The following is a 21,256-nucleotide window of genomic DNA, read 5'->3' as shown; positions in this document are numbered from 1 at the left end:
ATAGATAGATAGATAGATAGATAGATAGATAGATAGATAGATAGATACAGTAAAATAAGACTTTTTTAAAAAGGCAAATCCAGAAATAACATCAGTTTTTACATTGTGTGCCATTCTGAGTAGAGTGTTGAAGTTTGTGCCATCCCACTCAGCCTGGAATATGTGTGAACCCTGCTGTTGTTTGGTTGTATCCTCACTGAGCATGCTCCCCACCCAGTACTCACTGAGTAGCCGGCTCCATTATCACATTGCTCCTTGAGGTGTGGGAGGGCTTTCATTCAAAGAGCCTCTGGTGTACTTAGTGGCTGCAGAGCACAAGCACAGGGACAGGCTGAAGAGGTGCCGTGATGCTTCCTTCCTCCAAGTGGCCTAAGGAGAGAAGAATATCATATGCGAGGTTACTAAGATGGAAGAACTGGAGAGATGGCTCAGTAGTTGAGTGCACACTGCACCCGGGTAGGGCAGCTCACAATTTGTAACTCCATCTCCTGGGGACATGACACCCTTTCCTGGACTCCACCTGTCTGCACTCACAGACACACACTGTGTAGGAGTCAGAACCAGCCACTGCTGATCATCCACGGGGGGTCAACGGGTCAGACCCCCACAGAAAGGGGCTTGTGTATTTGCTGGGAATACTGTGTCTTCAGTCTGTGAGCATCAGTATGGAGAAGTTTGTCCCCACCAGAGCATGCGCGGTAACACTAGGCACAGCTGCCTTGCGCCTCCTCTTCGGGGGAGTAAATTCATGTTCATTGTCCCATAATCACTGACGGATTGTTTCTGTTAGGGGATTTTTGAACGGTTTACCACAATTATGCCCAACACATGGCAGTTGTGAGCTCATGTCCAAGCATGTAAGAGAAAGATAAGGAGAATTCAGAGCAGTTGCTGTCTGTCTGGTACATCTACAGGCTGGTGACTGCAGTAGAGGCGAAATGAACAGAGGAAAGGCCCTATCACCCACCCACCCACCCACACACCCCAACCACAGCATGAGCCTGATCGTGTTAGTTCTCAGTTCATCTCAGCCTTGAAGATCGTAGGAACATTTGCATGGGTTTGAAGTTTTTAATTTATTATATTTGTTATATATGTATATGTGTGCATTCACACACACACACATATATATGAGTGTTTTGCCTGCATGTGTATATGCACGTGCCTGGTGCCCTGGAAAGTCAGAAAAACCAGGTTTCTTCTAGAACTGGAGTTGTGAATGGTTGTGAGCCACCATGTATGTGCTGGGAATCAAACCCAGGTTCTCTGCAAGAGCAACAAGTGCTCTTAGCCACTGCACCATCCCTCCAGCCTCCTCTCAAGGCTCCTATTCTGGAAGCTTGGAGTCAGATCTGAAGGTTGAATGAGTAGTGAAACCTGCCTCCAAGTACCCATTGCTCAACTTCACGAGGGTGAGCCGGCCTTTCTCTGTCCCTGCCTGACAGCATCACATTCTGGTTTTAGATGCTATTGCCCCTACAGATAGCACCTTTTTATCGATATCAATTAGTGTTCGGAGTTCGATTGTCTGATATGTGTGTGGAGGTCAGAGGACAACTTTTAGGAATGGTTCTTGCCTTCCACGTGGTCCTGGGAATTGAACTCAGGACATCAGGCATGGCAGCAACCACTTTTTCCATCTCAACCATCTTGCTGCTTTATAAATGTTTATATGTTATTCTGATTGGTATCACAACAACATTCCAAGAATTGAAATTTGACTGTGTGATGCTGCCGTAAGTGATTCCACTTGGCTTCCATGTCTTGACATATCTACTTGCCTAGTCTTTTGGAAATACACATTCTTTTCAGTTTTTCTCTGTTGTAAATGATGAATCAACGTCTAGAAGTCTAGCAGGTGTCCTTCCCTGTAGCAAGAGATTATGAGGTGAGTGTGTGACCCCTGAAAAAGGTTCACCTTGCCAGAGTAAAGAAGGGACCAAATAAGGAAGTGATGAAAGTGAACATGATGGAAATGAGAAGGAAGGAAGGAGACAGGCAGAGGAGCAGGGAAAGCAGCTGGCTAGAAGTAGGCAAGCAGGGCTGGGGTCAGGAGAGAAAGGAAGGCGCCGGGGAGGGGGGATGGGACAGGGTGTTGGTGCCAACAGCAGGTTTCTGGCTCTAACAGACTGGCTGGAGGCAGGAAGTGTTTGACAGACGAGATTGCCCATTGAGCAGTGACCTGGGGTCAGAGCTGCCCTGCCAAAGGGTCCAGGTGGCTTCCTGGCTTCCCTAGAGGAAGAACTCAGACCCTCTTCCCTCAGATATGCTAATGAGCAGTAGGCATGGTGCTGGCCACGCCTCAGAGCAAAGGTGCTGAATCTTTGCTTTCTGGAGAAATGCCTTCATGTGATAGATAGGTCATGATTTGTGTGTAAAGGGGGCGAGGCACTGGGTAAGGGCCGCTTCCTTGAACTGCCTTTTGTTTCCTGATTATAATCCAAATCTTCTAATCTTGATATAAGATTGGGAGCAATGGCCATCCAGTCATAACCCTATAGTTTGGGCCAAAAACATGACCCTAGAACAGCGGTTCTCAGCCTTCCCAATGCTGCCACCCTTTAGTGCAGTTCCTCATGTTGTGGTGAACTCAGCCATAAAGTTATTTTGTTGCTACTTCATAACTATAACTTTGCTACTGTTATTAATCATAATGTAAATATCTGATAACTGAACTCTGGGGGTCACAACCCACAGGAAGGTGCAAGATCATGGGGTCTTCCCACACAGTCAGTCCTGGGCCCCTGGCGTGGCTCAGCAGGGAAAGACACCTGCTGCCAAGCCTGTGACCTAAGTTTGATCCCTCAAACTCACAGTGGAAGGACAGAACTAATTCCCAAAAGTTGTCCTCTAACCCTCCACACGTGAACCATGGTATACACGTACCTGTACGGACACACACGCCTGCACGTGCAGCATACATACACACATAATTTAAAGTTAAGGCTTTTTGAGCTGACACGTTATTTTTCAAACATTGTGCAGTTAGGAGGGTCATGACAGTCCTTAGAGGATGGGAAGCAGCTGCTGGGGTTTTGTTGTTTTTTTATTTTTTATTTTTATTTTTATTTTTGGAGACAGGGTTTCTCTGTGTAGCCTTGGCTATCCTGGAACTTGCTGTGTAGACCAGGCTGGCCTTGAACTCATAGAGATGTACCTTCCTCTGCCTCCTGAGCACTGGGATTACAGGTATGAGTCACCAAGCCTAATGAGTCATAGTTCTGTTGTTGGTTTTGTTTTAAGATTGATTTATTTATGTATTTTATGTATATGGGTACTCTTGTCTGCATGTATATCTGCACACTGGAAGATGACATCAGACAGTTATGAGCTGCCGTGTGGGTGCTGGGAATTGAACTCGGGACCTTTGGAAGAACAATGAGTGCTCTTAACCACTGAGCTATCTCTCCAGCCCGAGTATTGTTGTTGTTGTTGTTTTAATCACCTCTTAAGAAGAATTATCTCTGTACCTTACCATGAAGGGAGAAAATGTTCCTTTGAGCAAAGTGGGAAGTGTCCTTGAAGATCAAGCAAGCTGTCTTGTTCCATGTGGAACCTAAGGCAAGGACCCCGGCTCCACCTCCAGGCCCTGAAGGCCTCATGCACCTTCTCAGGTTCTTGTGTATAATGCTGCTCCGCATACCGGGAGATGCCCCCACACCCTCCACTCTGTCACAGGCTGACTGACATCCGACCTGGCATCAGGTCCCGGGACCAAAGTTGCATGCCTTAGTGACAGGCATCGGTTCCCAGGTCACAGAAGCTAAACTTTATTCCTCCTTCACTGGCAGCATTCGAAAGAAATTTGGTCTTCCCAAACAGGGAACTCTGGAGGGCATCAGAGTAGATGGAGGCCCACATGCTGCACCCAGGCAGAAGCCTACTCCCTGGAAAGTAGAGGCTGCTTCCTCAGTCCCCGTAGTGTTTACAAGTGTGTGTGTGTGTGTGTGTGTGTGTGTGTGTGTGTGTCTGTCTGTCTGTCTGTCTGTCTGTCTTGTGTCTCTGTCTTTCTGTCTTGGTATGAGGGCAGGCAAGCTGTCAGGAAGCTTGGGTACAGACTGGGCGGTTCCTTTGTGACTATTACAGGATTGGGAGGAAGCAGGATATAGGTAAGTCTGAGCTTCCTCATTGTATGTGGCATGTAGTGCCTGTATTACCCTGAGGCCCACAGCCCAGGCTCCCGTTTTGCCGTATGCACCTTTCGTGGAAGAGGGTGCCATGTTGAAGCCAGCTCTGGAATGTAGACCATCCTGCTCACGCCAGGTGCCCCCAGAATGAAGGGGAAGCAACAAAGCCAGACCACTTTGCTGGAGCCCTGGGCTTCTGACAGGGTGGTAGTCTCACTCTTCTCTTTAAACAGAGGAGACGAAAAGCAGGGCACAGGCAGACGTTTCTACCGTTATTAATTCTGTTCTGTTTGGGCGTTTTATTGAAACTTTGCATTTGAAAACTTGGCAAAAGCCCAAGAAGCAATAATGTATAAATAGTTCCCTTTGGTGTTTATCCTTCTGCTGTCGCTGGGCTTCGAGTGGCATTTAGAGACTCTTCCCATTGGGACCGCTGCCTGTAGAGTGGACTTACAGGCAGAGGCTAGAAGGCTCTTCCGTGGACAGCAGCAGGGTGAGGCACTCCACGGAGGCTGCAGATCTGTGCAGAAGCCCACCGTGTGACGCAAGCTGGTCCCCATTTGCTGTCTGTTGGCTGTCTTCCCCCTTTTTTGGCTAACTTCCTCCCTACCTCCCTCTTGCAGCCAGCAGTGAGGAAATAGATATCTGCCCTCTGTCATAGCTGTGGCGGCTGGGGATTAGCAGCACACCGTGCCTGTGCCTGTCCCTCTCATCTCTAGTCACAGCTAAGGGCCTTCCTCGGGACCTTTTTATTTCCACTCCTGGGGTGACAGCTGGGTGCTTCATGCTCAGCCTGGACTGTATGGCATCTGCTGTCCCTCCCCAGAGTCCTGTGACATTCTCAAGCTACCTTCTGGCCTCAGCATGAGCAAAAGCGTGAACTTGGACCCAGCATCAGTGTTCTTTTTATTTTGGGTTTTTGTTAATTATTTTTATTACGTGTGTGTGTGTGTGTGTGTGTGTGTGTGTGTGTGTGTGTGTGTATGTGAACACATGTTCACAAGCTAATGGAGACCAAAGAACAGCTTTCAGGAGTCAGTTCTCTGCTTGTACCATGTTGGTCCCAGGGATTGGAGCAGGCTCAGCAGCAAGTGCTGTCTCTCTGGCCCAGCATCAGCATTCCTGCTGTGGAGATTGGACATTGGCTTTGTGCCTCTGACAGGGGGCTGTGTCTCCCAAGGTTTTTAAGTTTTCATGGCCGGCCTGCCTGCCTTTCTTCCTGCCTTCCTTCCTTCCTTCTTAACTTCCTTCCTGTCTTCCTTCCTTCCTTCCTTCTTAACTTCCTTCCTGTCTTCCTTCCTTCCTTCCTGTCTACCTTCCTTCCTTCCTTCCTTCCTTCCTTCCTTCCTTCCTTCCTTCCTTCCTTCCTGCCTTCCTGCCTTCCTGCCTTCCTGCCTGCCTTCCTGCCTGCCTGCCTGCCTGCCTGCCTTTTTGTTCCAGGCCTTCCTGACCAGGGATGCTGTGATCCATCCTTCATCTTCAGGGTCAAGCCAGTGTCTGCAGTAGTGTCATTTTAATCAGCAGCTCCCCTCACATCCAGTGAACTACACTTGGCTCATTCCCCAGTCTCATCTCATTCCTTGCATCTCATTTAGCCGAAAATCAAGAATGCCTAGAAAGCCATTTGCTGCAGTGCACTGTGGGTTAAGGCCTTCTCTGGCTCCCTTGTTCCTCGCCTTATGGATGAAATCAAGCTCAACAGAGATGAACTTAAAGGCAGCTCGCATTTCTCCAGCAGGAAGTGCACTGGGAAGCCAGAGGAGCAGAAGGAAGGCACTGTGACCCTCCCTCTGAGTAGCAGTTGAAACTGTGTTGCTCTGGGCCAGCAGGGGCTTGTACAGTTGGTTCCCCCCACTGAGCAACTGGCAGGGTGCCCACCCTAGCAGAATGCCAGAGCTAGTGTCTCCCAGACCCCCCTGATTTTCAGTGGCCTCAACACATGCTTCTTGCACGGCCTGTCAGCATGTAAGGCACTCCGACTTAATTTGCTGGGGGTGCTGTTCCTTTACCTGCACCAAGAAAGCATCTTTATAGCAGGCACCTGGGACAGAACAGTGAGAACTGGGCACATACAAGAAAGTCTGAGCACAGGCACAAATGTCTCTTTCTCTCCCAAATTTAAATGACTTTAAAAATACATATAATTTGTAAATGGCCTGGACAGGCTGAGAGAGACGGCAGCTTGGCTCAGGAGAAAGTCTTGGTTGTGGAGCATGCTGTTCCTGGCAGATGGCAGTATGATGTCCTTTTAACAAAAGGAGTAGGGCAGTCTGGCTGGAGAGGATTGGGACACGCGCTGTCTGAATGTTCGCTTCACTGTTTCATTTCCTGAAATCCAAGTTTCCCATCTTTGGTCTATTCTCTAGAGAAAAAGCACAAAATGCAGAGAGGGTGATACACCTACCCCACACCCAGTGTCAAGTGATTGGGAATTCCAAAGTGAGTCCATGGAGCCTGCCAAAGCCCTGCAGCTCAGTATATCACATAGTATACCACACAGCTGACTTCCCAAGACGGGGTCCTGCTGCTCAAGGTGGCCTGCCAGAGCGCATGTCCCTGCTGGCAGCCTGCTTCTGACAGGATGCAGGACTACACACTCAGATTTGCTTGAAGCCATGTAACTGGCCTGAGCACACTCCTGGGATGGGTGCAGTCCCCACAGTCTGAAGAAGCCTTCCTGGATCCCTTCCTGGGTATTTCCTTCCCAGAAGCTCCCTGTTCTGGGCCCCTTTCTGGTATTTTCCCATCCTCTCAGGTGTCCCCTCTGAGTCAGAAAAACACAAGATGAGGCGGAAACACTATGTAACAAGACCCAAAGACGGAGGTGCCCATGGGTAATCCTGTCTACCCCTTGCAGCTGGGGCCCAGGAGGAGCCTCGGACACAGATGGCTGACCCCAGCTTCTCCTCTTTCCTGCCAGGGTCCTTACCTTGGCTTCCCTCTGTCAAATAACAAGGGCAAAGACGAGTCAGGTGTGGGTCTAAGACCATGAAGTGTGTCTGTGGAAAGCTTTGGAGACAACAAACCATTCTGATGATGCCATTAGTTTTTTTTCCTTCCCGTGATTCCTCATGCTGGGGATTCTAAAAGTGCATTTGTCAAATGTTCCTATCTGCTTCATGGCTTCCTGGTGGAGCAGAGCCGACTCCCGCAGTGTACTGAGACTGGCTGGCCAAGGAGCTCCTGCTGAGGGAAGCTGCTGTGCTGCCAGCTTGAGCAACCCTAATCCGACTGTCCTGGCCCCACAGGTCCTCTCTGTCTCAGCAGCTCTCCTTCCTGCACAAGGGCCTCCTGAGCAACCTCTACCTGCATGCCTCTGATTGTCCACTGCCTCTGCTCCAGTGGCTGTTCCAGGTGAGAACCACAGACCTGCCACTAGGTGGCGAGAATGATGCAGCTCTACAGCCCAGGCAGGCCCAAGGGTTTGAATTGGCTGGACACTCCTTGCCTTGGGTGCTCCAGATCCAGGGAAGGGAGGAAGGCTGGCAGGAGTTAATCCTTACCATAATGCTAAGTGTACCAAAGTCAGGGAGGGCCAGGGACCCAACTAGCCCCAGGTGGAGACTGCCTGGAGGTCTCTATTCAGCACCCCCAGACTGTGTGCCTCTAGGGTGTGTCACTGGGTGAGGGGTGTGGCTTTCCTGCGGTGCCTCTCGTTTCTAATAGGCTTAGAACTGAGTGACTGGGTCCACCATGAATACCATCTCTTTTCCTGCTGTCACAGTCATGAATGGCTCCTCCCAGGGGCACAGCTGGAGGAGGGTGGCCCCTCCAGCTGTGGAGGCCTCTGTAGCCTGAGTTCATTGCTATAGACTCTTCTGGAGTTTAAGGCTTTGCTGTTCTCTGTGAAGCTGTAGGTGGTCTGGAAAAGCCCAGAACAGCTGCTCCCTGCCCCAGATTCCTCCCTGGAGGAAGATTTTGCCCAGAGGCAACACACCTTCTGCCTGAGGATATAAACCTCTGGTATGTGAGAGGCTAGCAGACAGCCCAGGACCCAATGCTGCCATCCAAATGCCTTGCACTTGCATTGTCTTGGCCCTTGCCCAGGCCTGTCCCTGTCTGGGGATGGGCTGGTCACAAGTTCCAGCTGGTACCAGAGCTGCCAGTTGAGGCCTGGAGCCCAGCTGTCAATCAGGGCTACTGTGCAGGGTAGATTGATGTTTCAGACACTTCCCAAGCGGGGCTGGCTGGCTGGCTGCCCTCCTTACGGAGCTCACGCTGCACCCTCTTGGGACTCCTGTCCTGGAGGGGAAGGACCCTGAGACCCTTGTGCATAACTGGTCCTTCTCTGAGTTACTAGGGTGGGGAGATTGGGCCTGCAGGGTGGGTAGAAGCCAGAAACAGTCAAACTATTATTCTGCACGCGCAGTACAGTTTCTCCCTGCTCCTTGCACAGTATATGACAAAATACACAATCAGCCATTAGGAGGCACAAAGAACCTCTCTCACACATCGCCCACAGAGGATCCTTGTGTGACCCTGCCAGGCGAGGAGTGCCCTCCCTTTTCATAGCTCAGTCCCCACCAGATTCTGAAACCCAGACATGCAGTGCATGGAGAGGCCTCCCCTCTCTCTTGTGCTCTCTTCAGTGGGCCAAGAGGGGTACACAGGGGAGCAGAAGTAAAGCCTAGCACTAGGTGCAAGCTCAGGCTCTGCCACTTTTCCTTCTGCGTTGCTTTCGGCAAGTCCTTACTGTCAGCTCTGTGTGATGGAGCAGCAGTCCAGGGTGGGTTAAATGAGAAAATCCTACGATCTGTCTGTTCCTTAAACCTGTCCCCTTCCTTAAACCAGATCCCCAGCTCTGTTCAGGGCCTAGGCAAGGAACAGCAGCAAGGACACAGGTGCTGCTTCATGTCTCAAGCTAATGAGGACAGAAAGCACTGGGGTCTCCCCAAAACCACTGCAGGGGATTCTTACCAGGAAGTCAGACATGGCTAGGCCTCAGGTGGGAGGAGAACCAGGGATAGGGAGGGTGGACACTCAAGACAGACTTGTCTCTTCCCTAGGTGTGTGGCCAAGTAAGGCCAGGCCCCATGTCCATGTTGGAATGGGAGACTAGCCAACGTGATCCAGGCAGAAGCAGCTAGACTGGACAGGCCACAGGTTATCCAACCTGCCATTCTAAATGAGGGGTGACTGTCGGACCTTAACACCCCTGCTCGGCTGACCACTCCCTATTGTCACTGGGGCTAGGCGGGCCCTGGGTCTGCCCCTTCCTTGCTCCAGAGCTCCTGTGGGCCCACTGTACACACCTGGTGAACAGCCAGGCCTGGCATTCTTGATTTATGGAGCCAGAGCTGAGCGCCGGTTCAATGCAGTCGGGCTGCAACAGTCTCCTCACTGTGCTTGGTAGGGGTGGAGGGTGGGGATCAGGAGACCCATGAGCGTGTCCTAATTGAGGATGGGGGTGAACTCTTAGACCCCAGTGCTGGCCTAGAGATGGCCACAGCTTGAGCCAGGCCTGTAAGATGAACATCCTGGTACAGAGTCCCCCTTCGCTTGCTCCCTCCAGCTGTGTGGCTGGCCCTGGGTTGGGGGAGGGGATTCTTGACATCTGTAAAGCAACAGTCATGACCGTATCCTTCCACCCTATTGACTTGGAAGCATTAAATGAAGTTTATCTAATTAATACACAGTATTATATACATGTACAAAGTTGCTCCTGATGATTTACACCTAGAATCTCAGCACTTGGGAGGTAGAGGCAGGAAAGCCAGGATTTCAAGGTTATCCTTAACTACTCAGCAAATTCTAGGCCAGCCTTGGCTACATGAGATCCTGACTCAAAGAACCAAAACCAAAATAATAGTAGTAGTAATAATAATGATGATAAATTTGCATCTATGAAGTTTTGCTTCTATTACTATGTAATAAAAATCTTTTTTTAGAGGTAAGCAGATCTCTTATTAGTTTGAGGCCACCCTGGTTTACAGAGCGAGTTCCAAGACAGCCAAGGCTACACAGAAAACCTTGTCTTGAAAAACAAAAAAAGAAAGAAAAGAAAAAAAAAAAGTATTTTCCCCCCCTAGTTGTTAACATGGCCTCCAGAGACATCTTCAAAAGCTTTTGGTCTCCTCTGGGATCTCAGCATAGATGGACTGTTCCGTCAGCCTGGTAAGTACCCTAGTACTTACACCCTGGAGGGTGGGTGCTCACATTCTTCAGCCTGCCCCTGCTCCCTCCCCCACTCCCAGCCCAGCATGCTGTGGGGACATTGCATCACCTGTGGTAGAGACATCAGGCCACACATCTTTGGCTCTGGCTCCAATATTAGTGACAAGCTGAGCCAACAGGCTCCTTGGCACCTCCCCCAGGCTGTAGGTCCAGTTCTCAGTGCCTGAGTCCAGGCCAACTTCATAGGTCCTGGGATCCCTATACGATCCAGGAAGGTGAGTTCTGCCCCAGGCAGGCTCTGGCTCAAAACCACGGACCCACGAAGGAGAGCTGCAGTGCATCAGAATAGCACTTTGGGTTGACATCACCAAGAAGGAAGCCTCAGAGCTGTCCCTCCACCCCCATGCTCTCCTAACGGCAACTTGAGTGACAGCGTCCGGTTTGTACCTTGGCTATGGCATTTTGGGTATATTTGACTCAGCATTCCAGAGAAGCGTTTCATGTCCTGCTAATGGCTACACCTTCCCCAGCTGTCATCATTAGGTACCTGAACCTAGACACTTTGGCACCAAAAAATATTATGTAAGCAGTTGGAAGTTGCTTAGAGCTGGCAATGAGAGGGATTCTCAGAGGACTCAGACTCCGCCTTTGCGTAGCCGTAACCCTCTCCCTGAAAGTGCGCAAACATGCAGCTCTGAGGGCCAAGGTTACAACCCCTGGAACGCCAGGATCGCTGGCGCTTTGAGTGTCTGCATTGTGCTCCTCTGCTGTAGAAGTCGCCAATCCGGGGCCATCTGTCAAGTCAGCGTTCCAGACGCCCCCATGGGCCCCTCACTCAAGCCGCCAGTCTACGAGTGTTCTCCCTTTTCATAACCTCTGCCCCTGTGGCCTGTGCTGCCCTTTGCGGCCCCGGGGCCGCCTCTGCAGCATGCCTGCCCTTTTAGAAACACAGGCCTTTCTTGTCCACCCCTCTCCATGTTGTCCTGCGTGTCTCCTCCACTATGCTCTCCTTCATGCCCAATCAGGAGCTGTACAAAGGAGCTTCCAGCCTCCCACTTCCCAACTCCTGATGAGCCCAGCCTGGGGTCCGGTCCCCTGCCAAGTGGACTAGAGCCTGGCCTCGAGAATTCCCTGTCTGAGGTCAAGAGTGTTCTAATTTGGAGGAGGTCAGGCTTGATCCACAAAAGAACTAACTTTGTACAGATATCTGCACACCTGTGTTCACCATAGCATTGTGCATAACAGACAAGGGTGGAAGCAGCCTACATGCCTGACAAATGGAAGGATAAAAAAAAATGACACATATGTATGTTTGATGAAATGTAATCCTTATGATGGGCGGAATAGACATGTGAGGGAGTATGCCCTGAAAAGGAGGGAAGTCTGACACATGCTATAGTGTCAGCTGAAATAAAATAGTAACAAAAGGGCAGATCCCTTGGTTCCACTTGTAGTCCCACAAGAAGGGAAATCCATAGAACTGTAGCTATCGGGGCAGAGGAGGGTGACGGGGGTTGTGCAGCAGGGTGATGGCTGCACAGCAATGAGAGTGCAGAGGCCTCTGCCCTCACAGGTAGAGATGCTAAGGGGGCCGCAGGGCCGCGTGCCTGTCAAGCATGTTTGACCGCTCAGCTGCACCCCAACAAGGATGCCTGCCTAAGGCTAGGTTAGACTCAGGACTGCTACAAAGGAAAGCCAGTCTCATCAGGCTCACATACAGCCCGGAGGCTCTGGGGGCTGGGCCTCCGTGAGCACAGCAGAGCTCAAGGCAAAACTGCCCGACTGCCTTGCCTCACCACCTGTGTCCGTATCACCTGACCTTTTCCACACGTAAGTTCCTGTTCCCTGGGGTGCAGTGTGGGGGGGGAGTGCTAACTAGTGGCTGTCCTCTGACTCACTGTCCTGTGGAAGGCCTTATACAATCACTCTTACGCCAACCCACTTCCTGAGTCAGGAGAGTGGGACATAGCTTCAGCAAATTCTGTGAGGGGAGTTAAAGGCATGAGCACTCTGGCGGGGGGGGCGGGGGGGTAGATGTGTGATAGGATGTGTCAGGAAGCAGCTGTCAGTGAGCACGGACGGTGGAATATTCAGGAACACTGTTAGTCTTGACCCTCCTGGAAGATTCACTCATCCACTCACAGATAACTGAAGGCTTCCTGCAAAGGGACAGGATGACCCAGGCCAGCCCTTGTCCTCAGAAGGCTGATGACCAACAAGACGGCATGGTCCCTATTCAGAAGGGAAAAAGAGGATGGACATCAGAAGAGGGAGAAAATAGGGAAGAAGACAGGAGCCTACCACAGAGGGCCTCTGAAAGGCTCTACCCTGCAGGGTATCAAAGCAGATGCTGAGACTTATAGCCAAACTTTGGGCGGAGTGCAGGGAATCTTAGGAAAGAAGGGGGAGATAGAAAGACCTGGAGAGGACAGGAGCTCCACAAGGAGACCAACAGAACCAAAAAATCTGGCCACAGGAGTCTTTTCTGAGACTGATATTCCAACCAAGGACCATTCATGGAGATAACCTAGAACCCCCGCACAGATGTGGCCCATGGCAGTTCAGTGTCCAAGTGTGTTCCATAGTAATGGGAACAGGGACTGTCTCTGACATGAGCTCAGTGGCAGGCTCTCTGCTCACCTCCCTCTGAGTTGGGAGCAGCCTTACCAGGCCACAGAGGAAGACAATGTAACCAGTCCTGATGAGACCCGATAGACTAGGATCAGAAGGAAGGGGATGAGGACCTCCCCTATCAGTGGACTTGGGAAGGGGCATGGGTGGAGAAGGGGGAGAGAGGCTGGGATTGGGAGGGGAGGAGGGAGGAAGCTCCTTGTATGGGGGGGGGGGACAAAGCGAATAAACTGTAATTAATAAAAATAAAAAAATAAAAATAAAAAAATAAAGACTTGAAAGAAAAAAAAGAAGACAGCATGGAGTCAGCTACTGTCAGAGAAAGAGGAAGCAGAGGAGTGGGACTGGACTTCCAGCTGGGTGTGGCTGGCCACCTCTGGAAACTGCACAGGGCAAGGTTGTACTCACTTGCCGGAGACCAAGGAAGTCCCAAATGGAGCTCCTGCCCTGTCCACACCAGGTGCACACACACACCAGCTGTGGTCTCGGCCAGTGCATGGCACCACAGTCTTTCTGTCATCAAACTGTGTTCATGAAGCTGTCTGTGCCTTGGCTGTTAGTGACATATAGCGGGAAACTACAAAGTGTTGGTCTCGTGTTGCTCTGTAGCATCAGGGGTTTGGTTTCTGTGTCTGCCTTTCCCACTGTGTCCTCAAGGATCCAAAATGGCTGCCACAGGCTCGAGCATTACATGTTCTCATGAGACAGGGTTCAAGGCTGAAAAGAGGGCTCAGTGGTAAAGCTCCTGCCTAAGCAGGAAAACCTGGGATTGATCCGAAGCACTGGAAGGAAAAATATAAATAAATAAAGGCAAAGTTGAAACACAAGCCATGAAGCAGAGTATTGTGGCACACCTCTTTAAGGCCAGCACTCAGGAGGCAGAGGCAGCCTGGTCTACAAAGAGAATTCAGGACAGCCAAGGCTACACTGAGAAATTCTGTCTCAGAAAGCAAACAGACAAACAAACATACAAAAGAAGCACTGGCCACAAGAAAAGGCCCCTACTTTGCATGTATTTTTGAGTTTATGAGTCCAGAGAAATGAGTTGAGTCTGTCGTGGGAGTCACGCACGGCAGGCATAGCAGTAGGAGCAGGAAGCTGAGCTCACATCTTCCCCTAAGCCCAGAGCCGAGAGAGAGAGCTGGAGGTGGGGCAAGGCGATGAACTCAAGCTGCGTCCTCACTACTACCTCCAGCAAAGTTGCGCTTCCCCTAGGTTGCCTGACTTGGTGATGAGTGCCTTCACCTTGGAGCCATCTTGCCAGCCGACCTTTCCCTTCTTAACCAGCGCTGTTACTTTGTTTGAAATCTTTTGAGACAGGGCCTCTCTATATAGCCTTGGTTATCCTGGAAGTCACTAGGTAGACCAGGCTGGCCTTGAACTTACAGAGAGCCACTTGCCTCTGCCTCCTGAGTGCTGAGATCAAAGACCTGCCCGGCTTCCCAGGCCTTTCCTCCCCCCTTGTTTGACTGTACAGAGCTGGGCCATAAGCTTCAAAGGCTGCTTGTCATACTTCCTGGCTGTCAGTGTCCACTGAGCACCATAGCTCACTTTTCCAGCCTCCTTTCAGATATACAATTTTTTAAAAAAGAATGAGTCCTTGAGGAGCACAGTATAAAAGACTCTTGTCTACACAGCCTTGCCACTGTGCTAAATCCTCTGAGGACTATGGAGGGTGTAAAGGTCCCTGACTGGAAGACTGAGAATATGTGTAGGGTGTGTGGCCTCTTTCAGCTGCAGTGTTTTGTATAAGGGACCTACGGATTTGGAGAGGGTCTTGGAAACAACACCTAGGAGTCAAGGGCAGCTATGGAGCCTGAGCATAGTTACTGAGGTAGCCTGTGTGTGCCTCTCACGTCTGGTCCTTAGTTCTTCACGCGGCAGAGTTGGCAGGGAAGCAGCTGTTTAGACTGTACATGAAACGCTAGGCCTTGGGAGGGTCAGTCTCCTAGATGTCCGTGATCCCTTTCCGGAAATGCTTCGGTGGCACACGCATTCCTAGTTCTGACTTAATGAGCCTTTCCCTACGGGCTGTCCGGCAGAAAGTAGCCTGGTTTCTGCTGGGATAGCCTGAGCTGTTTCTTCAGACTGTGGCGCAGAGACCTGGCTGCTGCTGGCCTCTACAGGATCCTCTGCTAAACTCTTAACCCTGGGGTGGACATGCTTGCTCTGAGCAACAAGCAGCATAAATGATGCTCCCTTAGCAGCTCAGCAGCCCAGAGCCTGATGCTGTCACATCTGGACGCTTTCAAGTTTCATTTGTGTTGCTGTGATAAAGCACTGTGACCAAAACCAAATTGGGGAGGAAAATGGTTATCTGGCTTAAACTTCCAGGTCATAGCCCATCACTGAGGGAGGTCCGGCCAGGGAGCACAACAGGAAGCTGGAGCTGACTGACTGTAGGGCTGGTGCAGTGGTGCATGCTTGGTTAGCTTTGCATCTCTGCTGTCTACCTGCAGAATGCCTGTGTCATTCCCAAGGATATATCCTCTGGCAGTTAGACCGCCCCATGATGCCCTTCTCCCAGTCCCTCAACCTACTGTCTCTAAAGCTTTGCCTATTGGAGTTAGCTAGTTAGGGTTTGGTTTGGTTTGGTTTGGTTTGGTTTGGTTTGGTTTGGTTTGGTTTGACAGGATCTTATGCATTCCAGACTAGTCTATGGACTTGAGGTTGGCCTTGAATTATTTTTCTTTTGAGACAGAGTCTCACTGTGTAGTCCTGGCTGACCCAGAATCCACACCGTAGATCAGGCTGACCTCAAGCTCACCTCTACCTTTGCCTCTGCCTTCCAAATGCTGGGATTAAAGGCTTGGACCAGTATGCTCAGTGCCACAGTGGCTCTTGTCTATAATACCATACGGTCTGTGATGTGCATCTCTGGGTTCCTGCAAAATGTTTTCAAGGTTCAGGGCTGCTTTACTCTGTCTTACCCTGAGACAGCTCTGGCGGAACTGGATGTTCACTCACGTGGGCTGGACTGGCTGGCCAGCAAGCTCCTGGACAATGTTGGAGTCACAGGCAATATACTTTCGCCCAGCTTTCCCTTGGGTGCTGGGGCTTTCAGCTCGCAGAGCAAGCAGTACTGTCCTTTGAGCACCCTCCCTAGTCCAGCCCTCCACTCCCAGCTTTCATGTGCTGAAGCTGAGTCTTCCAGTTTGCTTCTCCTTGTACCCGTGCTTTGGGTGTCAGATTTAAAGATGCCATTGCCTGGTCCTGACAACTATGGTTTCTTCTAAAAGTTTTCTCCTTTTAACTAGTAAGTCTAGGCCTTTTGTTTGTTTGGGTGGTGGTGATGCCTTTGGGAGGCAGAGACAGGCAGATCTCTGGGTTCCAGGACAGCTTGGACTATATAGTGAGCTCCAGAACAGCCAAGGCAACATAGTGAGACTCTGGCTTTTAAAACACCAATAAATCCAGGTGGTGGTGGTGCGTGTCTTTAATCCCAGCCAGGTCTTCAGAGTTCCAGGACAGCCAGGGCCACACAGAGAAACCCTGTCTCAAAAAACAAGCAAATAATACAATAAAGGAAGGCCTTTGATCCACTTTGAATTCCTTTTTCTGTATACCAGCTGTGAGACAGGGGTTCAGCTTCATTCTTGTAGTGGAGCAGCCTGGTCATCCTGAACCATTTATCCCAGCACCATTCTTTTTTTTTTTTTTAACTCAATTGTCTTGGCAGCCTTGTTGGCAGCTGACCATAAATATAGAGGTCTCTTTCTGAATCCCCGTTTCCTCATTGGTTCATGTGTCAACACCCCAAATTCTTGACTAATTGTAGATTCAAAAGTGAGGTGTGTTCATCCTCTACCCTTCCTGCAGCAATTCAGAGTTCCCACATTTTCATCTGATACTATGGGACTCTTCACTGCTTCTGTAGAACTAGCAGCTGGAGGTTTCAGCCTTGGTGGTGCTGAAGCTGTAGCTACTATAGTGCTGCCCTCTGCCTCAGCCATTGTGTGCTGCTTTAAGGGGTACCACAGACTGGGTGATTTGGGAACAGGAGACGTGTGTTTGGCTCACTGTTTTGGAGACTGGGAAGTCTAAGCCTGAGGGCCAGTTGTAGTCAGGACCATGTTTCTGTGTCACAGGTCATTGAAGGCATGACAGTGGATGGGAGAGAAGGCAGCTGAACTTATCCTGTGATCAGGAAGCTCCTTCCAAGATAAGCAGCCCATTCTTAAGAATTCTTTCCTCGTGGCTTCCTCGCCTATGAGGATCTAACACTGGGGGACACCTGCAAACCACAGCACCATAGTAGCAATCTTGTCTTCCAGCCATGAGCACAGGGTGTCATTCCACAGTGTTCTGTAGCTTTCAGTGTGCATGAGCTCTGCTGCTTTTAAGTTTATTCCTAATTCCTGGGGCTAGAGAGATAGCTCAGCAGCTAAGAGCTCACACTGTTTTTGAGAGGACCCAGGTTCAGTTCCCAGCACCCTCATCAGGCAGTCTGCCTGTAACTTCAGTTCTAGTGGACCGGACACACCTTAAACTCCATAGAAACTTACACAGGTTTACATATACACACAACTAAAAACAAACAAAATCCCTATAAAAATATGTCCCCTGGGGGCTAGAGAGATGGCTCAGCATTAAGAGCACTAGCTGCCTTCCAGAGGGCCCAAGTTCACTTCCCAGCAACCACATGGCAGCTCACAACTGTCTGTAACTCCTGTTCCAGGGGATCTGACAACCTCACACAGATATACATTCAGGGAAAAAACTGATGTATGTTAAAAAAAAAGTATCCCTTAAGTATTTTATTCTTTGTGATGCTATTATAAGTAGGATCATTTTCTTTACTTTCTCCTTGAAGATTTCTCTCCTAACATGGCAAAATATGAGAGGCTTTTCTGTGCACTGACCTTGTGTCCTGCAGCCTTGCCAAACCTGTTTATTAACTATAATTGTTCTTGTGTTTATTTTGTTGTTTTTTTTCCTGTGGTAGAGTTTGGTTTGGAAAGCAGACATCCCTGAGCAGTTGGCTGTTTGGAAGTAATGAGTGTGTTTAACAGGGTTTGGGCTGAGTGGTTCCCAAGCTCGCAGAAGTGAAGGACTGGCCATCACACCAGCCCCAGTCCCACTCAGTCCTGTGGGAGTGGAAAGCACTCTTTCTCCCCCAACTGCAGACCCAAATGCTCCAGAAAAGGAGCAAAGGAAACATAGGCCCTTTCCCAGCTTCTGGAACAAAGTGGTTCATTTTACCTACGTAGCCCGTTCTCTCCCAGCAGCTCTCATTTTTGTGTAGGAGGAGGGGGTTGTAGTAAGACAGAGAGACCCTGGCCAGGACATTCTTTGGATACTTTGAAAGGAGGAGAGAAATTCAAAGTTAGTTCATTTTCCTGAGCAGGGTCTCTGGACACCCCTTCCTGCTGTGGTCACAAACACGCACACACACACACACACACATACACCTTCATCCCCAGGGCTCAGGGGTTATTGTTACCAGAGCTTAGGGGCTCCCGTGTTGCAGGTCTCTTTCTGTCTGCCTTTGCTTCTTGCATTCTCTCTCCTTTCTCCTCCTCCCCTTCTCCTTCTGGCCTCTCTCCATACCTCCCAGTGTTCTCAGAGTCCCTTCTTACAAAGGAAAGGTTAAGATGCCGCTCTGTTGGTAGAGTGCTTGCCTGGCATATACAAAGCCTGAGTTTGCTCCCCAGCACAGCATAAAAGGGTGTGGCAACACACACACATGTAATCTCAGAAGGTCAAGGTCATCCTGGGCTACATAACAAGTCTGAAACCAACCTGGGCTACATGAAACTCTGTCTTCAAAGTCTTGTGTCAAATTGACTGAAAAAACTAACCAGTGGGCCCCCCCCCCAAAAAAAAAAAACTTTTAGTAGTAATAAATTATAAAGCAACTTATTTTTAAAAAATTATTTGAGGGGCTGGAGAGATGGCTCAGAGGTTAAGAGCACTGGCTCTTCTTCCAAAAGTCCTGAGTTCAATTCCCAGCAACCACATGGTGGCTCACAACCATCTATAATGCGATCTGTTGCACAAACACGCATGCAGGCAGAATGCTGTGTAATAAATAAATAAATCTAAAAATATATATTATTTGGTATATTCATAATTTTACTATTTCTTTGAACTCTTACCTCAATATGACCTATACTGGGATTACAGTCATTTACCTCTCGAGCAGGCATCCTCAATCTTCTTGATGTTGCAACCCTTTAATACAGTTCCTCATGTTGTGGTGACCCCAACCTTAAATTTTTTTCTTTTTTTTTTTCATGTACATGTACATGAGGGTGTCAGATCCCCTAGAACTGGAATTACAGACAGTCATGAGCTCCCATGGTGCTGGGAATTGAACAGTGGTCTTTTGGAAGAGCAGCCAGTGTTCTTAACCACTCGACTATCTCTCCACTCCCTTAAAGTTATTTCCATTGTTACGTCCTAACTTTAGTTCTGCTGTTTTTCTGACTCATCATGTGACTGTAACCTGTGTAGCAGTCTTAGGACTCCTGCGAAAGGTCATCCAACCCCTGAGGGACCAGGACTCACAGGCTGAGAACTGCTGTTCCACAGCAGTGTTTTAAAGCTTATTTATTTTAAGGTGGGGCTCCCGGCACTCAGGAGGCAGAGGCAGCAGATCTCTGAGTTCGAGGCCAGCCTGGGCTACAGGGTGAGTTCCAGGACAGCCAGGGCTACACAGAGAGACCTTGTCTCAAATAAATAAACAAACAAACAAACAAAAAATTGGGACTTGCCAGTGTAGCCCAGGCTGGCCCATAACTCAAGTAATTCTCCAGCCTCAGCCTTTTAGGCTAAGATTACAGTGACAAGTCACTAACATCGTTTTTTTTGTTTTTTTTTTTAAAGAAGGGTAAATTAAAATGTAAATATAAAGGTTAATGCCTCATCCCAGTGCCAATGGGCTGGTTGTCCAGAAAGCCTCGTGTGACCCCCTGTGTGACTGTAGCCTTTCTAGAACCCCAGGGGATAAAATTTAAAGCTCTAAGGAGAGCAGAACTGATACCTGGAGATAATTTGAGGTGGGTGTTTAAGAGGCAAAAGAAACACAGATAAATATGTACACAAAAATGTGGATGGCACATTAATGTTGCTATTGAAAATGACAAGGAACCACTGCTAGTGTGTGTGTTGTGAGAGAGAGACAGAGAGAGACAGGGTTGTCTCTCTTGGCACCTTCCTCTAGTGTATCACCTTGTTAAGGTTGGAGTTCTTAAAATGCTCTACCAGGAGCGCTGGCAGGATGGCTTAGCAAATGAAGTTGCTTGCCGCCAAGTCTGAATACTTCTGCTTCCTCTCTGGGACCATATGTGGAAGGACAGAACCAATTCCTGCAAATAATGAATAAATAAATGCAGTTTTCTAAAGGCGGGCTGCCTGGGTGGCAGGGTCACCAGTTTTTACTTCGCTCTTACCCTGTTTGTTTCATTTTTTAAATAAATTGTTTTATGATTTATCATCACTAAAAGTTTTGGGGGTGCATTGATTAGTTTTTGGTTTTTGGTTTTTTTTTTTTTGGTTGTTGTTTTTGGTGAACTTGACACAAGCTAGTCATGGAGGAAGAAGAAATATCAGCTGCAGAATTGCTGCATCAGATGGCTTGTAGGCGGCTGTCTGGGGCTGTTTTCAGGACTGCGGGTTGAGAGGGGAGGCCACAGCTGCATAAGAAGGCAGTCTTGGCAAGCTGGAAAGGAGCACGCCTCCATGGCCTGTTTCAGTGCCTGCCTCCAGGTTCCTGCCCTGCTTGAGTCCCTGCCTTGACTTTCCTCAATGACTGACTGTGATGGGTAAGTGTAAGGCAGATAAACCTTTTCCTTCACGAGTTGCTTTAGATCAGTGTTTGATCACAGCAACAGAAACCAAAATAAGACAGAAATTGGTGCCAGGATTTGGGAAATTGCTGAGACAGACCTGACCCTGTTATTTTGGGAAGAATGATGGGAGGAGCTGAGAACATTGGGCTGAGAAAGCCCAACAAGGGGCTGGAGAGATGGCTCAATGGTTAAGAGTACTGGCTGAGTTCCAGAGGTCCTGAGTTCAATTCCCAGCACCCACATGATGGCTCATAGCCATCTATAATAGGATCTGATGCTCTCTTCTGTAATTCAGGCATACATGTAAATAGAGTGCTCAAATGTATAAATAAATAAATCTTAAAAAAAAAAATCCCAACAAGTGCTCAGACCTTAATGGCCTGTCTGTGTTTTTGTCAGTGTGACACAAGCTAGAGTCATCAGAGAGAAAGCAGAGAAAATGCCTCCGTAGGACTGGTCTGTAGGCAAGCCTGTGGCGAATCTCCCAGGTGGTGGCAGTCTTGGCACCGCAGGATTTGAAGGGGTCATGGAAGAAAGAATCTGAGGCTTGGTGACCAGGAGAAGCTAGTGGTGAGGGTGCAGCCTTGGTTG

At 49.3% G+C, this 21,256-nt stretch overlaps 1 protein-coding gene across 1 annotated transcript in view; it reads left to right on the top strand.

Moving 5' to 3' along the window:
* The window catches only part of Fam178b (family with sequence similarity 178 member B), a 96,707-nt gene that overhangs the window by 17,768 nt on the left and 57,683 nt on the right, over positions 1–21,256 (top strand). Inside the window, exons 4-5 of the mRNA XM_055608253.1 lie at positions 7,376–7,481; positions 10,157–10,241. Of these exons, the coding sequence (XP_055464228.1) occupies positions 7,376–7,481; positions 10,157–10,241 (191 nt within the window). The remainder of the gene's footprint in view (positions 1–7,375; positions 7,482–10,156; positions 10,242–21,256) is intronic.

The sequence above is a fragment of the Psammomys obesus genome, unplaced genomic scaffold (genome assembly GCF_907164565.1).
Source record: "Psammomys obesus unplaced genomic scaffold, mPsaObe1.curated_primary_1811, whole genome shotgun sequence".
NCBI lineage: Eukaryota > Metazoa > Chordata > Mammalia > Rodentia > Muridae > Psammomys > Psammomys obesus.
The sequence above is the reverse complement of the archived record's forward strand: the minus strand, read 5'-3'. Positions and strand labels throughout refer to the sequence as shown.